General features: G+C 43.8%; 1 protein-coding gene across 2 annotated transcripts in view; it reads right to left on the bottom strand.

Annotated features, from left to right (window-relative positions):
- Positions 1-101: 101 nt before the first annotated feature.
- rbpjb (recombination signal binding protein for immunoglobulin kappa J region b) overlaps positions 102-20,515 on the bottom strand; it is a 79,677-nt gene continuing 59,263 nt past the window's right edge. The window contains exons 4-12 of one of the 2 annotated variants that reach the window (XR_006770563.2): positions 16,792-16,957; positions 16,387-16,561; positions 15,752-15,889; positions 11,676-11,788; positions 11,009-11,149; positions 7,931-8,086; positions 7,605-7,708; positions 4,879-5,814; positions 102-667 (exon numbers count right to left, since the gene is read on the bottom strand). Coding sequence is in view for 1 of the 2 variants with exons in the window: in XM_014206508.3 (XP_014061983.1) it covers positions 5,490-5,814; positions 7,605-7,708; positions 7,931-8,086; positions 11,009-11,149; positions 11,676-11,788; positions 15,752-15,889; positions 16,387-16,561; positions 16,792-16,957 (1,318 nt within the window). In the remaining variant the exon portion in view is untranslated. Of the gene's footprint in view, positions 5,815-7,604; positions 7,709-7,930; positions 8,087-11,008; positions 11,150-11,675; positions 11,789-15,751; positions 15,890-16,386; positions 16,562-16,791; positions 16,958-20,515 lie in introns of both variants that reach the window. The other variant, XM_014206508.3, reaches the window with a different exon arrangement.

Genomic DNA, 20,515 nt, shown 5'->3' on the forward strand with positions numbered 1-20,515 from the left:
AGTACAAATGTTAGCCCCCTACAAGGCTATTACCATGTTCATGCATACTTTAAGTCCTTCAATGTAAAATACATATAGTTAAAGACAGTTAATTTCACACATAATTTTGTCACTTTTTTATTTCTTGTTTTTTATATGCCAATATAGCAACTTTTTTCTTGTTTTTTCCTTTAAATGACATATGGAATTTCAATATGTACAAAAAACAAAACAACCAATCATAATGGTATCAAAAAACAGTCCCCTTGTTTCACGTTATTGCTAAAAATGTTACAAACTGCACAGATTTCTACCATCAGCAACCCTTCGATCGCTGAGCATACTACCACTGACTGACACCTCTGTTTACCATTAATGGAACATTACACACAGAGACAGAGAGAGAAAGATGGAGACAGACTGTGTGTAAAAGGATGTGTGAGGGGGACAAGAAAGAAAAGATCAGAAATGGGACTGCAGCGAAGCGTGCAGAGCTAAAAGAGTGAAGTCAAAATGTAGGTACAGAGAGACACAGAGGAGAGAGAAACATTACTACTCCATAATGCAGCCAGCCAATCGTCTTGAGGAGTATTCAAGGCAGAGCGTGTCAGAAAGGCTCCTCCCACACGGCTTTCCATTTATTTAAAGCTGCTTCTCGCTCCGTCCTGTTTAGCAGTGCATGACACATCTATGTTATAAAAAGACATTTGGCATATTAGAAGATACATACATACGTTGTTCAGAGCTCATTAACCCCCCACCAAAAAAACAGCTGCTTTTGGAAGAAAACAAACAATATGACTGACAAAATTAAATCCGCTTGCAAGTACAGTATGTACACAGTATTTGCAAAAAGCTTCACACAAGGTTAAGAGAGTATTTCATCAGCTTTTGTTAGCAGGTTAATCGTTTGTTCAGATTATAAAAAGGCATGTAACAACATTCCACCCCTGTAAGAGAGAACTGCCTTCTCCTTGTTGAGTAAAACGTGAGAACTAATGCTTTTCTTGACCATGAAAACAACTTCATTGGACTAGTGCCGTTGCTAACTAGCATAGCTGGTCCCATTGTTGAAAAGAGTTATGGGATATTAGAATCCCAAAACAAAAACCCCAAAGCAGAAAGACAGGTGACACTGACTGGAGAATGATTCAGGCATTAGACAGGCTTTCCCAAACTCACTTCTCCGAGCTGACATCCTAAAAACAGTGAGCAAACCCAAACAGATTCAGCGGCCACCGTACTGACATGACATCACAATAGAGTAAAGGGTTTGGAAAAGGCCAGTAGCTTTTCTCTTTGTTGTGTAAAGAAATTCCATAGTAAGGTGACAGGTGACAAAGCTCATGTTGGTTCCCCGCTGCAAACTATTCAATTCAGGTTGATCGCACCCATTCTTGAATTCATTAAAAACATAAAACAACTGTGTTGCTGGAACGGTCCAGCAACTGGCCTTTTCTAAATCGACTCCCGGGCAAAAGTAGGCAGCAAGGGCAATAATGCCCTTATTTCTTTGACATAAAATAAGACAATGGGGAAACTTTACACCATAATAAAAAAGATATCATCAATATTACACTGTTTACACATTAAGATCAATGGCTGAATAAACAGGTGAGTGGGGGGGGGGGGGGGGGGCAAAAGCATCCCATCTGTTAAGTTTGTATTTTTAGGGTAAATGTAGCACTTTTTTGTTCCCTTTTATTAAATGGATTTGACTGTTAAATGGGTACATGATGAGAGAGGCCAGTAATACTTGTTCATTAAAAAGCGTACATATTCAAGTTTCAGCATCATAGTTCTTCCTGGAAGAGTATACAGTTCCACTGTAACACACTATGATCAAACTATTGGCTTTCATCGTCTTCTTCATCCACATATTATTATGCCAGAGAAATAATCACTTGTTTTATATTTGGATCAAATCAGATGGCCAACCAACCTGCAAAAATCCATCTTTACAAGAACATTGATTGTTTTGAACATGAACGGTGTACACGCACAAAGACACTTTGAAACGGAACGAGTCTCGCTCACCGATCCATTGTTACAGACTATACAGCAGATCGTGAGCACACACGCAAACAAGCTGGTGAAGTAAGTGGTCAGGCATACAAAACCCCAAAAGACACGACCTGTATAATATTGCTGTACGTTTCTCTAAATATACATCTTCAATAATACAGCCTACATCTAGAAAGGCCTTGTTACTTCTAACAGAAGACTTGATCACCATAAATACACTGGCTGGGTTTGACTACTTTCAGACAGTGACATAATTGTTTTGTTCGGTCAAAAACCACAGGACGTTAGTTAAAAGGCTTTTAAATGAGTCACAGTGCTCACAAGACAATGTCTCTAAAACAGAGAAAACACGAGTGCTGTGATGATGAAGTAGACATACAGTACCAGGCCCAAAAAATTATAACACCTACTCATTCAAGGGTTTTTCTTTATTTTTTACTATTTTCTACATTGTAGAATAATTGTGAAGACATCAAAACGATGAAAAAACATCTAGTAACCAAAGAAAAGTGTTAAATCAAAATATATTTTAGATTCTTCAAAGTAGCCACCCTTTGCCTTGATGACAGCTTTGCACACTCTTGGCATTCTCTCAACCAGCTTCATGAGGTAGTCACCTGGAATGCATTTCAATTAACAGGTGTGCCTTCTTAAAAGTTAATTTGTGGAATTTCTTTCCCTTTTAATGCATTTGAGCCAATCAATTGTGTTGTGACAGGCTATGGGTGGTATTCAGAAGACAGCCCTATTTGGTAAAATACCATCATTACTATAAGACATGATGGTCAGTCACCGCAGAAAATTTAAAGAACTTTGAAAGTTGCAAAAACCATCAAGCAGCACCGTCACAGGAAAAGGAAAACCCTGAGTTACCTCTGCTGCAGAGGTGAAGTTCATTAGAGTTACCAGCCTCAGAAATCTGCATTTAACTGCACCTCAGAGTTCAAGTAACAGACACATCTCAACATCAACTGTTCAGAGGAGACTGTGTGAATCAGGCCTTCATGGTCGAATTGCTGCACAGAAACCACTACTAAGGAATACCAATAATAAGAAGAGACTTGCTTGGGCCAAGAAACACAAGCAATGGACATTAGACTGGTGGAAATCTGTTCTTTGGTCTGGAGTTGAAATTGGAGATTTTTGGTTCCAACCACCGTGTCTTTGTGAGAAGGTGAACTGATGATCTCTGCTACAATACGCCATCCCATCTGATTTGCCCTTAGAGGGACTATCATATGTTTTTCAACAAAACAATGACCCAACACACCTCCAGGCTGTGTAAGGGCTATTTGACCAAGAAGGATAGTGATGGAGTGCTGCATCAGATGACCTGGCCTCCACAATCACCCAACCTCAACCCGATTGAGATGGTTTGGGCTGAGTTGGACCGCAGAGCGAAGAAAAAGCAGCCAATGTGGGAACTCCTTCAAGACTGTTGGAAAAGCATTCCTCATGAAACTGGTTGAGAGAATGCTAAGAGTGTGCAAAGCTGTCATCAAGGTAAAGGGTGGCTATTTGAAGAATCTCACATATAAAATACTGTTTTGGTTATTTCATAGTTTTGATGTCTTCACTATTATTCTACAATGTAGAAAACAGTAAAAAATTAAGAAAAACCCTTGAATGAGTAGGCGTGTCCAAACTTTTGACTGGTACTGTAAATGTTGTACTTTTACACTGAACAGAGTTTGTTTTAACAACAAATCCTCCAGAACGCTGATCGTATGTATGACTGTGTCACTGCATCAAAAACACACTAAGATAGCATTATGGGTTATGTTGTCCAATGAAACAACTTCCTGTAACGAGTCCAGGTGAAAAATATACAGGTTAGGACAACGTAATAATTCCATTGGGCAGTGTTAGAAAACAAACAACTTAATTGGACTAGTGCCGTTGCTAACTAGCATAGCTGGTCCCATTGCTGTAAAGAGTTATGGGATATTAGAATCCCCTTGTCATCTTCAACCTAGTAATGAGCAGAGATAAGACAGACTGTTTTTCCCCACACAGGTTCTTTCTAGTTACGTAAATGAAAAGGGCAGGTCGTTGGAAGGGTAATGTTACTCTTTGACATTTAAGTTAGCGGTAAGGCCACATCGAATTGGAAAGGTCTGTCTTTTCCGTTTTCTAAAACCAATGAAAGTTTTAAATGCCACCAGAACTATACACAGGAAGACACCAAGGCCTGGTAACACAATATACTGACTGACAGATTTGAAAACGTTCTGTGGCGACCAATACAGCAACATGATCTCAACTTTGGATATGTGACATGATTTCAGTTGACTGTAATAATATTACTGTACTAAGGCTACCATTTCATTTTAACGACTAGACTCATTAAATGTGTGTGAAAATGACTAACTATTTTGTTGCTGGAAGTGGAAGTCCAGTTTTTTTTACATTTGAAATAAATGGAAGAATTCACTTCCCCATGGCTCCATGTGTGATGTACAGACATGTGGTACTTTCCAAAGGAAACGTAGCTTATAGCACACATAGTATTGCAGGCAAGGCAGAGGCGTTGCTTAAAGCTTTTCTTTTTAAAGACTTCATTAAAAAAAAACTATGAGAATACAAAAATTAGGCCCGCTGAGGTTACTCCCTAACACAAAACAAACCATCGGTTAGGTAAAAAAAACAACAACAAAAATCCAAGACTAGCAAAGTATCAAAAATTCAACGTTCCGTCGAAAAGACCGAAAGAAGCAGGCATTTGATGGAGACAAGAAGTAAAGGTAGCTATAATACACATGCCAGGTCGGGATTTGGACAACAAAAAAAGCCCAAAGCTCAGAGGAAGAGAATAGAAACTATTTGGTAACAAAAGTGTACTATATGTTTCATACAAAAAAGGTGAAAATGTACCTTTACTGAAGCTTATACAAGATCCTTGGTCCACAGAAACGATGTTATCGTCATGACATTTTTATATGTGTCCCACTATGTCCACTCCTCGCTCTCCCTCCAACAACGATACATTTCGTCCCTTTACAGTAACATAGACGACTAACACGACAAAAAAAAAAAAAAAAAAGGAGGGAAAAAATGAACAGAGGGAGGAAAAAAGCGCACAAACTCAACCTTTTTGTTAACGTACTATACATGTGGTGGATGTATAGTTGTTGTGGTCTCCGTTAAAGACACTGGCGCACTGAGCCAATAGGAACTCCCTATTACACAGCTCCAACACCATAAACCGACAGGTATGTCCCTTACGAATCACAAGAGGGCAGCGGTAAGGAGTTCACACAGTTTCTCTTATTTCCGCTGGTTGACAACTTTTAACATCGTTCCTATCTTTGAGTTCCTCCTTTTTCCGTCCGATCAATTTTCAATTTCAGCTTCTTTTGAATCCCAAATCAATATGCAGCACTTTTAGAGAGTCAGTTTACTTCATAGTCTTTTTACCATGTGGTACATTTTGCTCTCGAGGCATATTGTGTGTGTATAAGAGTGTGTGTGTGTGTGTGTGTGTGTTAGGACACCACGGCTGCGGCCGTGGAAGAGGATGTGACTCCTGCGTTGTTGGGGCCGTAGCTGTTGTTAGCATCGCTGTTGTTGGCACTGTTGCTGCTAGCCGTTAGAAGGCGGTCGCTGCCCGCCCGTAGGATGGCTCCGGCGGCGTTGCAGTGTGGCCGCGGCCCGGGCTCCGGCGTGTAGGTGAAGGTGAGCGTGGTGGAGTAGATGATGCCGTCGTTTCGTACCAGCGTGACGGGAACCTGCACCGGCTGGCGTACCCAGCGCCAGCCCTCGCGGAAGGCAGAGATGTCGGGTACCACGCACAGCATGCTCTCCGCACACCTACACCAGCAAACAGAGAGGAGAGAGTCAGACAGGCTTGACTCTAGCTATCTGGGTTGAATCCCTCGCTGTGTGCCGAACTCACTGTTGACTAAAGAAACAAAAAAAGGTAGGTCATGTAAAGATCCCACATCAGCTGAGTATTGTCTTTCATGGTCCTTCGAGCAGGATTTGAACAAATGACTTAAGTATACCACTGATAATATGGATCCATCAAGCACTATGGGAGGGTCACGTTTTCCATAGTGTCTATGATTGGTGAGCCTCAGAACTTGTACAAAAACAGTCCTGTAAAACCTCACTACGATACACACATCTCACACAAATGGGGATCGTGGCGTTCTCAGTCAACATTAGGGCCACTCACACTCCATTCTGCAGCTGACAACAACCTCAACGTTTCACACAAGGCTTCTCCCAGCGGTGTTTTAAATCCAGCGTGGATCCTACTGTTTATTACAGGACAACCATGGAGCTCTTTCATCTGTTCTAAAGACCTCTCTCTCTACCTCCATGGGTGGCAGACATAAACACTAAGTCGCTAATTCATCTCGAAAATTCTACATGAAAAAGGAAAAACAGTACCTTTTGGCATAGCCTAAAGGGTATGCTTTGAAAATGGAAAAATCTGAGCCTAAATTTAATTGACGTTTGTTCAGTTAGTACTCATAAGCCCAGAACATTGACTTGGATCAAAGCACGGCTGTAATCTGTCTGGGTTATCCCCTGGTTAGTACTCATATAGAGATTAGAATGAGTAACAAGGTCAGACTGAATAGGAACATCCTCTGCCCCTTTACAGAAATGTGTATCTCATAGATAAAACTAATTCATTGTTTGTAGCCGTTTCAGTTTGACATTAGTAGAATGAAATAGTGTTTCTGATTGTAAATCCTTTCTGTCTGGTCAAACTACAGTATTCTGTCTGGTCAAACTACAGTATTCTGTCTGGTCAAACTACAGTATTCTGTCTGGTCAAACTACAGTATTCTGTCTGGTCAAACTACAGTATTCTGTCTGGTCAAACTACAGTATTCTGTCTGGTCAAACTACAGTATTCTGTCTGGTCAAACTACAGTATTCAAACTACAGTATTCTGTCTGGTCAAACTACAGTATTAAGGTCTGGTCAAACTACAGTATTAAGGTCTGGTCAAACTACAGTATTCAAACTACAGTATTCTGTCTGGTCAAACTACAGTATTCAAACTACAGTATTCTGTCTGGTCAAACTACAGTATTAAGGTCTGGTCAAACTACAGTATTAAGGTCTGGTCAAACTACAGTATTCAAACTACAGTATTAAGGTCTGGTCAAACTACAGTATTCTGTCTGGTCAAACTACAGTATTCTGTCTGGTCAAACTACAGTATTAAGGTCTGGTCAAACTACAGTATTCAAACTACATTATTCTGTCTGGTCAAACTACAGTATTCTGTCTGGTCAAACTACAGTATTCTGTCTGGTCAAACTACAGTATTCTGTCTGGTCAAACTACAGTATTAAGGTCTGGTCAAACTACAGTATTCAAACTACAGTATTCTGTCTGGTCAAACTACAGTATTCAAACTACAGTATTCTGTCCGGTCAAACTACAGTATTCTGTCTGGTCAAACTACAGTATTCAAACTACAGTATTCTGTCCGGTCAAACTACAGTATTCTGTCCTAAACAGGTTTTGTCTGGTTGGCAGGAAAAACTTGACAACTTTGGGAAATGTAGCATAATTTTGCACCGCTGTATTGAGCCAGCCCACAGTTGAAAGGAGCAGTGAGGTGTGTCTGTCAGTACCTGTACATGGTTTCTGCCTCCACGTCGCCGAACCAGACCCTCAGGTTTGAGGTGAAGTTCTGTCCCGTCAGCTCCAGCATGGCCACATCCCCACCCCCGTTTAGCTAACACACACACACACACACACACACACGCACACACGCACACACGCACACACAATACAACAAAAGCGTAAATGTTTTTGACAGAGGAAGAGATGGAATGTGGTAAAGAGACTAAAGGGTGTTTGTCTGGAGCACTGCAAGAGTAACAAATTGTTGTTTATAGGAATGGAGTGTGCATGTGGCCTATGTGTGCATGCATTTCTGTGTGCGTCCCTCACTAACCTGTAAGCTCTCGACTACAGGCACGGGGGTGACAGGCGAGTGGACAGGGCCCATGCCCTCGTAGAAGGTGTACTCAGCCTTGTCCGTGCTGATGATTGTCCAGGACGCTCCGTCGTTGATCATCTCTTTGTTTGGTTCCTTCGGGCATGGAGTGGCCTGGGACACATACACACACACACACACACACACACACACACACACACACACACACACACACACACACACACACACTAAAGGGAGCTGCTAACGCTTCACCGTATTTCAGATATAGATCAATAAATAAATGAATATAGCTGTGTGTTATGAATCTTGGTTTAGCTGTTTCTATGGTGATCTCTGGTGTAGAGATAACACCTCCACAGAGAGCCTATTACGCGTCACCCTAACTCTATATTAACTCCCTCTAATCCGTCACCCTAACTCTATATTAACTCCCTCTAATCCGTCACCCTAACTCTATATTAACTCCGTCACCCTAAAGCTATATTAACTCCCTCTAATCCGTCACCCTAACTCTATATTAACTCCCTCTAATCCGTCACCCTAACGCTATATTAACTCCCTCTAATCCGTCACCCTAACTCTATATTAACTCCCTCTAATCCGTCACCCTAACGCTATATTAACTCCGTCACCCTAAAGCTATATTAACTCCCTCTAATCCGTCACCCTAACGCTATATTAACTCCCTCTAATCCGTCACCCTAAAGCTATATTAACTCCCTCTAATCCGTCACCCTAAAGCTATATTAACTCCCTCTAATCCGTCACCCTAAAGCTATATTAACTCCCTCTAATCCGTCACCCTAACGCTATATTAACTCCCTCTAATCCGTCACCCTAACGCTATATTAACTCCCTCTAATCCGTCACCCTAAAGCTATATTAACTCCCTCTAATCCGTCACCCTAACTCTATATTAACTCCCTCTAATCCGTCACCCTAAAGCTATATTAACTCCCTCTAATCCGTCACCCTAAAGCTATATTAACTCCCTCACCCTAACGCTATATTAACTCCCTCACCCTAACGCTATATTAACTCCGTCACCCTAAAGCTATATTAACTCCCTCTAATCCGTCACCCTAACGCTATATTAACTCCCTCTAATCCGTCACCCTAACGCTATATTAACTCTCTCTAATCCGTCACCCTAAAGCTATATTAACTCCCTCTAATCCGTCAGCCTAACGCTATATTAACTCCCTCTAATCCGTCACCCTAACTCTATATTAACTCCCTCTAATCCCTCACCCTAACGCTATATTAACTCCCTCTAATCCGTCACCCTAACTCTATATTAACTCCCTCTAATCCGTCACCCTAAAGCTATATTAACTCCCTCTAATCCGTCACCCTAACGCTATATTAACTCTCTCTAATCCGTCACCCTAACGCTATATTAACTCTCTCTAATCCGTCACCCTAACTCTATATTAACTCCCTCTAATCCGTCACCCTAACGCTATATTAACTCTAATCCGTCACCCTAACGCTATATTAACTCTCTCTAATCCGTCACCCTAACTCTATATTAACTCCCTCTAATCCGTCACCCTAACGCTATATTAACTCTAATCCGTCACCCTAACTCTATATTAACTCTCTCTAATCCGTCATCTATCGAAGATGGAATCAAAAAGGGGAAGAACAACCTCTTAGCAAAACAAAGACTGAATTATTCCATCAACGGGGACCTGCACAGAGCACTGACAAGGGTTGCCGACCATTTTCAGGTGGGATCTGATCAACAATGTTAAAAAAATATATATAATTTTTTATTATTGAACCTTTATTTAACTAGGCAAGTCAGTTAAGAACACATTTTTTATTACAAATGGCCAACCCAGGCCGAACCTGGACGACGCTGGGCCAATTGCACGCCGCCCTATGGGACTCCCAAACACGGCCGGATGTGATTCAGCCTGGATTCGAACCAGGGAATGTAGTGTCGTCTCGTGCACTGAAATGCAGTGCCTTAGACGCCTGCGCCACTCGGGAGAATTTGAAGATTGTAAACTGGGTATTACCGTAGGAACCAACTAATGTTCACCATCGAAGAATACATTTTCTCACAACATCATTCTGATTGGTTACTGCAAATGTGGGGTCAATTTAAGTAGCCTCGACGGGTAATGGAAGGTAGCCTCGACGGGTAATGGAAGGTAGCCTCGACGGGTAATGGAAGGTAGCCTCGACGGGTAATGGAAGGTAGCCTCGACGGGTAATGGAAGGTAGCCTCGACGGGTAATGGAAGGTAGCCTCGACGGGTAATGGAAGGTAGCCTCGACGGGTAATGGAAGGTAGCCTCGACGGGTAATGGAAGGTAGCCTCGACGGGTAATGGAAGGTAGCCTCGACGGGTAATGGAAGGTAGCCTCGACGGGTAATGGAAGGTAGCCTCGACGGGTAATGGAAGGTAGCCTCGACGGGTAATGGAAGGTAGCCTCGACGGGTAATGGAAGGTAGCCTCGACGGGTAATGGAAGGTAGCCTCGACGGGTAATGGAAGGTAGCCTCGACGGGTAATGGAAGGTAGCCTCGACGGGTAATGGAAGGTAGCCTCGACGGGTAATGGAAGGTAGCCTCGACGGGTAATGGAAGGTAGCCTCGACGGGTAATGGACGGTAGCCTCGACGCGTAATGGAAGGTAGCCTCGACGCGTAATGGAAGGTAGCCTCGACGCGTAATGGAAGGTAGCCTCGACGCGTAATGGAAGGTAGCCTCGACGCGTAATGGAAGGTAGCCTCGACGCGTAATGGAAGGTAGCCTCGACGCGTAATGGAAGGTAGCCTCGACGCGTAATGGAAGGTAGCCTCGACGCGTAATGGAAGGTAGCCTCGACGCGTAATGGAAGGTAGCCTCGACGCGTAATGGAAGGTAGCCTCGACGCGTAATGGAAGGTAGCCTCGACGCGTAATGGAAGGTAGCCTCGACGGGTAATGGAAGGTAGCCTCGACGGGTAATGGAAGGTAGCCTCAACGCGTAATGGAAGGTAGCCTCAACGCGTAATGGAAGGTAGCCTCAACGCGTAATGGAAGGTAGCCTCAACGCGTAATGGAAGGTAGTGCCTCACTCACTTGAAACTGTATGATCCTCTCTTGGGAAAGGCACAGGTACATGCGCTCTGTGTCCTTCAGGTAGAAGGAACACTTGTGCAGCTGGGAGACGGGGTCGTCTGCATCCAACAAGGCCGTCTGCTTGTCCACCTTACGGATGATCTGACACACACAGACAGGCTGGGGTTTAGGGTTTAGTTGCTTAGAGTTCAGTGTACAAATAACATCATTAACTTTCATTTGTGCGCATGTGTGTGTGTTGGTAATTTAGAGAAAGAGTGAGAATATTAACATAAAAGACATACAAGACACAAAAATAAAGAGTTCTGTGAAAAGCGTGGAGAGAAGAGAGCAGCGTGGCGAGAGGAGAGCAGCGTGGAAAGAGGAGAGCAGCGTGGAAAGAGGAGAGCAGCGTGGAAAGAGGAGAGCAGCGTGGAAAGAGGAGAGAAGCGTGGAAAGAGGAGAGCAGCGTGGAAAGAGGAGAGAAGCGTGGAAAGAGGAGAGCAGCGTGGAAAGAGGAGAGCAGCGTGGAAAGAGGAGAGCAGCGTGGAAAGAGGAGAGCAGCGTGGAAAGAGGAGAGCAGCGTGGAAAGAGGAGAGCAGCGTGGAAAGAGGAGAGAAGCGTGGAAAGAGGAGAGAAGCGTGGAAAGAGGTGAGAAACAGACATAAAAGAGAGTGGTGGGTAGTACCAGGCGTGGCAGGGCCATCCCGGTGACAGAGCAGACCAGTTTGACCGTCTGTCCATAGTGGATGTAGCCATCTCTCACAGTGAACTCCTCTCCTTCAGACTCCTCATCATCCACTGGGGAACAGGACACACAACATTCATCTTATGTTCCAATAGCACATACCCTTACAGTGAGTATAAACCATTTTAAGGTGGAAATATAACGTCAGGCGAGCCTCTCAACAATCCACTTTAAAACAAAGCATGATATTGTCATTTACCCATACAGTGCATTCAGAAAGTATTCAGACCTCTTGACTTTTTCAAAATGTTGTTACGTTACAGCCTTATTCTAAAACTAATTACATAAACAAATGTCCTCATCAATCTACACACAATACCCCAATAATAACAAAGCAAAAACTTTTTTTTAGATTCTATAAAAATAAAAAAACAGAAATACCTTATTTACATAAGTATTCAGAGCCGTCGCTATGAGACTCAAAATTAAGCTCAGGTGCATCCTGTTTCCATTGATCATCATTGAGATGTTTCTACAACTTGATTGGAGTCCACATGTGGTGAATTCAATTGATTGGACATGATTTGGAAAGGCACACACCTGTCTATATAAGGTCCCACAGTTGACAGTGCATGTCAGAGCAAAAACCAAGCCATGAGGTCGAAGGAATTGTACGTAGTGCTCAGAGACAGGATTGTGTCGAGGCACAGATCTGGGGAAGGGTACCAAAAAATGTCTGCAACATTGAAGGTCCCCAAGAACACAGTGGCCTCCATCATTCTTAAATGGAAGAAGATTGGAACCACCAAGACTCTTCCTAGAGCTGGCCGCCGGCCAAAGTGAGCAATCGGGTGAGAAGGGCCTTGGTCAGGGAGGTGACCAAGAACCCGATGGTCACTCTGACAGAGCTCCAGAGTTCCTCTGTGGAGATGGGAGAACCTTCCAGAAGGACAACCATCTCTGCAGCACTCAACCAAATCAGGCCTTTATGGTAGAGTGGCCAGACGGAAGCCACTCCTCCGTAAAAGGCACATGACAGCCCGCTTGCAGTTTGCCAAAAGGCCCCCAAAGACTCTCAGACCATGATAAACAAGATTCTCTGGTCTGATGAAACCAAGATTGAACTCTTTGGCCTGAATGCCAAGCGTCACGTCTGGAGGAAGCCTGGCACCATACCTACGGTGAAGCATGGTGTTGGCAGCATCATGCTGTGGGGATATTTTTCAGTGGCAGGGACTGGGAGACTAGTCAGGATCGAGGGAAAGATGAACGGAGCAAAGTACAGAGAGATCCTTGATGAAAACCTGCTCCAGAGCGCTCAGGTCCTCAGATTGGAAGGTAAACCTTCGCCCCAACAGGACAACAACCCTAAGCACACAGCCAAGACAACGCAGGAGTGGCTTCGGGACAAGTCTCGGACTGTCCTTGAGTGGCCCAACCAGAGCCCGGACTTGAACCCGATCAAACATCTCTGGAGAGACCTGAAAATAGCTGTGCAGCAACACTCCCCATTCAACCTGACAGAGCTTGAGAGAATCTGCAGAGAAGAATGGGAGAAACTCGCCAAATACAGGTGTGGCAAGCTTGTAGCGTCATACACAAGAAGACTCAAGGCTGCAATCACTGCCAAAGGTGCTTCAACAAAGTACTGAGTAATGTTTGTCATTATGGGGTATTTGTGTGTAGATTGATGAGGGAATAAAATGCAATTTTAGAATAAGGCTGTAACGTAACAAAATGTGGAAAAAGTGAAGGGTTCTGAATGCTTCCCTATGCACACGCACACATTACCCATACACGCATACACATTACCCATTACCCATACACACACATTACCCATACACGCATACACATTACTCATACACACACATTAACCATACACATTACCCATACACACACACACACACACACACATTACCCATACACACACATTACCCATCACACACACATTACCCATACACACATACACATTACCCATTACCCATACACACACATTAACCATACACACACTACCCATACACACATTACCCATACACACATTACCCATACACGCACATTAACCATACACGCATACACATTACCCATACACATTACCCATCCACGCACACATTACCCATACACATTACCCATACACGCACACACATTAACCATACACGATGACATTAACCATACACATTACCCATACACGCACACACATTAACCATACACGCACACATTAACCATCCACATTACCCATACACGCACACATTAACCATACACATTACCCATACACGCACACACATACATTACCCATACACACACACACACATTAACCATACACATTACCCATACACGCACACACATTAACCAAAAAAATAAAGGGAACACTTAAACAACACATCCTAGATCTGAATGAAAGAAATAATCTTATTAAATACTTTTTTCTTTACATAGTTGAATGTGCTGATAACAAAATCACACAAAAATAATCAATGGAAATCCAATTTATCAACCCATGGAGGTCTGGATTTGGAGTCACACTCAAAATTAAAGTGGAAAACCACACTACAGGCTGATCCAACTTTGATGTAATGTCATTAAAACAAGTCAAAATGAGGCTCAGTAGTGTGTGTGGCCTCCACGTGCCTGTATGACCTCCCTACAATGCCTGGGCATGCTCCTGATGAGGTGGCGGATGGTCTCCTGAGGGATCTCCTCCCAGACCTGGACTAAAGCATCCGCCAACACCTGGACTGTCTGTGGTGCAACGTGACGTTGGTGGATGGAGCGAGACATGATGTCCCATATGTGCTCAATTGGATTCAGGTCTGGGGAACGGGCGGGCCAGTCCATAGCATCAATGCCTTCCTCTTGCAGGAACTGCTGACACACTCCAGCCACATGAGGTCTAGCATTGTCTTGCATTAGGAGGAACCCAGGGCCAACCGCACCAGCATATGGTCTCACAAGGGGTCTGAGGATCTCATCTCGGTACCTAATGGCAGTCAGGCTACCTCTGGCGAGCACATAGAGGGCTGTGCGGCCCCCCAAAGAAATGCCACCTCACACCATGACTGACCCACCGCCAAACCGGCCATGCTGGAGGATGTTGCAGGCAGCAGAACGTTCTCCACGGCGTCTCCAGACTCTGTCACGTCTGTCACGTGCTCAGTGTGAACCTGCTTTCATCTGTGAAGAGCACAGGGCGCCAGTGGCGAATTTACCAATCTTGGTGTTCTCTGGCAAATGCCAAAAGTCCTGCACGGTGTTAGGCTGTAAGCACAACCCCCACCTGTGGACGTCGGGCCCTCATACCACCCTCATGGAGTCTGTTTCTGACCGTTTGAGCAGACACATGCACATTTGTGGCCTGCTGGAGGTCATTTTGCAGGGCTCTGGCAGTGCTTCTCCTGATCCTCCTTGCACAAAGGCGGAGGTAGCGGTCCTGCTGCTGGGTTGTTGCCCTCCTACGGCCTCCTCCACATCTCCTGATGTACTGGCCTGTCTCCTGGTAGCGCCTCCATGCTCTGGACACTACGCTGACAGACACAGCAAACCTTCTTGCCACAGCTCGCATTGATGTGCCATCCTGGATGAGCTGCACTACCTGAGCCACTTGTGTGGGTTGTAGACTCCGTCTCATGCTACCACTAGAGTGAAAGATCAAAACATCAGCCAGGAAGCATAAGAACTGAGAAGTGGTCTGTGGTCACCACCTGCCGAACCACTCCTTTATTGGGGGTGTCTTGCTAATTGCCTATAATTTCCACCTGTTGTCTATTCCATTTGCACAACAGCATGTGAAATTTATTGTCAATCAGTGTTGCTTCCTAAGTGGACAGTTTGATTTCACAGAAGTGTGATTGACTTGGAGTTACATTGTGTTGTTTAAGTGTTCCCTTTATTTTTTTGAGCAGTACATACATACATACATACATACATACATACATACATACATACATATATACATATATATACATATACACATATATACATATACACATATATACACACACATACATATTGCCCTTACACACATTTTTACAGAAGAAGCGCGTGTGTGTGTGCGTGTGTGTGTGTGTGTACACGACACTCACACAGGTGAACATAGAAGGCACCCCATTGCTGGGAGCTGGCGTGGAAGTTGCCCCCCTCCACATGTAGGTAGCGCGTGCTGACCGTCTGTGACCGCAACCGGTTGAACAGGGCCACCTTGGTCCCCGATGCAATACACACTGCAGTAGGAGAGACACACACAGAGAGAGAGATAAAGAGACCACACTACATGTAACAACCACAACAACATGTGTGAGAAAAGGGGAGAAAGCGGCCACAAAACAACCTCTACAGCTACTTAACAATATTGAACATTGGGTCATTTTCAGGCATCAGTTGTCATCTGGTTTGAGAGCTGTAGCGCCCTCTAGCTGCAAGACCGGCAAACTTTGTTGAAGAGCAATAGAAGCATTTTGAACGGTAGATATGAGCATTGTTTGAACACGATAGAATAGTTTCAATACACATTGTGATAGAGCAATGATTACCTCAAGGAGAGGAAGGAAGGATGCCTTTTGAAAGCATTTGAGCTGGGCCCTATGAGTGATACCGACATGTAGATTTTGTGTGTGTGTGTGTGTGTGTGTGTGTGTGTGTGTGTGTGTGTGTGTGTGTGTGTGTGTGTGTGTGTGTGTGTGTGTGTGTGTGTGTGTGTGTTGGCGTTTGTGTGACTCACGGTCTGCATTCTTCAGGGACTGTTTCTTCTTAGAGGGCTTGGAGATTACTTTGATCCTCTTACTTAGGAAGACGCCGATGTCGGCGCTGTTGCCGTAGAACATCTTGACCGACAGCATGAAGTGCTTTCTCTTGTCGGAGTCTGATATGTACAAGGTTTTGGCTGTGCAATAGTTCTGAGTGAGAGGAAAAAATAAAGTCAGGCACCAGTTAGTAATTTCTTTGGTGAGAGAGTGAATGAGAGACAGAGACAGAGACAGAGAGAGAGAGAGTGAGAGGTGAGTGGGAACGGAAGAAAGGGAGAGAATGAGAGACAGAGACAGAGAGAGACAGAGAGAGAGGTGAGTGGGAGAGGAAGAAAGGGAGAGAATGAGAGAGCGAGAGAAAGAAGTGTACAGGACCCTACCTTTCCCTCTATGTTGAGCTGCTGCATCTCCTGGTCACTGTTTCCTATCCCTATAAAGGCACAGGGCTGAGCCTCCTGTTCTGAACAGCCCTCTCTCTCCATCTCCTCTCTCTTCTTCTTCCAGCCAGAGCCCATCAGGTAGACACATGGGGGTGGACAGAAGAACCTGTACACACACACACACACCAGTATAATTTACATACACTGAGTATAGCAAACATTAGGAACCACTTCCTAATATTGAGTGACACCCCACCCCCGCCTTTAGCCCTCAGAACAGCCTCAATGCGTCTGGGATTGGACTCTACAAGGTGTCGAAAGCGTTCCACAGGGATGCTGGTCCATGTTGACTCCAATGCTTCCCACAGTTGTGTCAAGTTGTCTGGATGTCCTTTGGGTGGTGGACCATTCTTGAAATACACGGGAAACTGTTGAGCGTGAAAACCCAGCACCGCTGCAGTTCTTGACACACTCAAACCGGTGCACCTGGCATCTACTACAATACCCCGTTCAAAGGCACTTCAATATTTTGCCTTGCCCATTCACCCTCTGAATGGCACACATACACAATCCATGTCTCAAGGCTTAAAAATCCTCCTTCAACCTGTCTCCTCCCCTTCATCTACACTGATTGAAGTGGATTTAACAAGTGACATCAATAAAGGAAACAATAAGGGATCATCACCTGATCAGTCTGTCATGTAAAGAGCAGGTGTTCCTAATGTTTTGTATCCTCAGTGTACACACCACTGCCCAGCCTACACACACATCAAATGATTAGTAGCTATAATACTGTACACACACACACATACCAGACACACACTAACGATAGAACAGTCTGGAATCTACTCTGCTCGGTCCAGAATTATCAAAAACATGTCATACTGCATGTTAGACTTTCTGCCACTAGATGGCAGTGTGACATACTGCATGTTAGACTTTCTGCCACTAGATGGCAGTGTGACATACTGCATGTTAGACTTTCTGCCACTAGATGGCAGTGTGACATACTGCATGTTAGACTTTCTGCCACTAGATGGCAGTGTGACATAAACAAAAGAAGAAGAGCAGTACTTGGGAATGATGTTTCAGCCAAGTTGTCAGTGCATTTCTTTGAGTGACAAACAACTTGGCAAAACAGCTACTAAAATCCTGTAAAACCTTGTTTAATTTCAAAGGAGAAGGTGAAATGTTAATACAATAACTGATTGGGCTTCCTCGAGTCTAATCTGACAAGAACTAGAATTTTAGCCAGTACCTCAGCAAGCCAGACATGTCGGGAGAAAAAACGCATAGATTGCTTAAAACAACACTTTTACTAGTCTCAGTCATGTCCCCTCTTTAGGGAGAAATATCAAATGTTTTCACCCATTTTGCTCTTCAAAAGAACTAAAGCGGTTTGTTTTTATGAGCATGTGCAGGGAAAGAAGGAAAGTAGGTCAATAAGGAGACACTTGTCATGAGACAGTCTAGTCTGAGGAGAAGGAGAGTGACACATAACACCAGTCTGCTTTCACCTCCTAAAAGAGAGAGAGAAAGAGGGAGATTTCTGAGGAAAACTCATCTATACACACACACGCAAATCATTCATGCTCAGAGCTCCTGTTGTGTATCAAAACACAGACAAGCTTTCATATTGTAAACACACACACACCGACAGCGATGCCACGACCACTACGCTCTTCCTCAGAGAGGGACACACTCCCAGAGAGCTGCCCCAAACCACCGTCGGTTGGTTCAGAATGAAACCCGAACTAACATGTGAGTGTGAGACTATGCTCAGTGTACAAAACATTAGGAACAACCTCAGTGTTGTTGGAGATTAAAATTAAACTACAGAGACTACAGTTACACGACAATTACACTACAGAGAGACTACAGATTACAATTACACTACAGATTACATTTACACTGCAGAGAGACTACAGAGAGACTACAGTTAAACTACAGATTACAGTTACACTGCAGAGAGACTACAGAGAGACTACAGTTAAACTACAGATTACAGTTACACTACAGAGAGACTACAGAGAGACTACAGTTAAACTACAGATTACAGTTACACTGCAGAGAGACTGCAGATACACTGCAGAGAGACTACAGTTACAGTAACTACAGTTCTACTACAGAGAGACTACAGTTACACCAACTCCAGTTCTACTGCAGAGAGACTACAGTTACACTAACTCCAGTTCTACTGCAGAGAGACTACAGTTACACTAACTCCAGTTCTACTGCAGAGAGACTACAGTTACACTAGCTCCAGTTCTACTGCAGAGAGACTACAGTTACACTAGCTCCAGTTCTACTGCAGAGAGACTACAGTTACACTAGCTCCAGTTATACTGCAGAGAGACTACAGTTACACTAGCTCCAGTTATACTGCAGAGACTACAGTTACACTAACTCCAGTAATACTGCAGAGAGACTACAGTTACACTAACTCCAGTTATACTGCAGAGAGACTACAGTTACACTAACTCCAGTTCTACTGCAGAGAGACTACAGTTACACTAACTCCAGTTATTCTGCAGAGAGACTACAGTTACACTAACTACAGTTATTCTGCAGAGAGACTACAGTTACACCAACTCCAGTTATACTGCAGAGAGACTACAGTTACACTAACTCCAGTTATACTGCAGAGAGACTACAGTTACACTAACTCCAGTTATACTACAGAGAGACTACAGTTACACCAACTCCAGTTATACTGCAGAGAGACTACAGTTACACTAACTCCAGTTATACTGCAGAGAGACTACAGTTACACTAACTCCAATTATACTGCAGAGAGACTACAGTTACACTAACTCCAGTTATTCTGCAGACAGACTAAAATGTTGGTTGTGTAATTTTTAGCCCATCATGTGCCTTATTCCAGAGAACACTGGAATAGTTCTTCCAAACTGCCCCCGGTAATTATTCTGGGGTTTTTTTCCATTCAATTGACTCGTATGACGGAAACCTTAGGGGGGGGGTTTTATTCTAAGCGTGAAGATATTCAACATCATGCCAAGCACTGAATACTCGCGCTTGGCTGCTGAATGTGTTGGTGTCTCCGTACGATTTACATTGAGGAAGTATGATCATAATGGATATTTTAGCGATCCAGGGTTGACGTCACTCCATCCTGCTGATGAGAGCTGCTGAACAACGCACCTGAGATGAGTTATGAGAAAGTGAACTTGCCATTTCTACTAAGATTAGCTCAGTGGGGAACCGGAGATGCCCTGATGTGCCATCTACTACCTGTATTCACAGTCTGAGTTTCATTAAACAGGCCTAGGAGCAATACGTTTCTATACAACATTTCATCAAACTGATGCATTTGGCCATGTTCAATTTCTATTCATTGGCACAAGACGAAGCCTATAAACAAAAGGATTCATTGTGAGAGTTTCTCCATTTAGGCCATGCATATGAAATATTGTATTCATTTTTTATTTAACCTTTATTTAACTAGGCAAGTCAGTTGAGAACAAATTCTTATTTTACAATGACGGACTACCCCGGCCAAACCCTAACCCAGCCAATTGTGCGCCGCCCAATGGGACTCGATCCCGGGTCTGTAGTGACGCCTCTAACACTGAGATGCAGTGCCACTTGGGGGCCTTAATATATGCGTAGTGCTGCTTCTTTTCTTTCTCAAACTGCGCAAAGCACCTGTCAAACTACGCAACTCTCAGAATAACACAGGGGATTTCGTTACGCACGAAAGCTT

This window comes from Salmo salar, chromosome 07, assembly GCF_965601325.2.
Source record: "Salmo salar chromosome 07, fSalSal1, whole genome shotgun sequence".
NCBI classification, from domain to species: domain Eukaryota; kingdom Metazoa; phylum Chordata; class Actinopteri; order Salmoniformes; family Salmonidae; genus Salmo; species Salmo salar.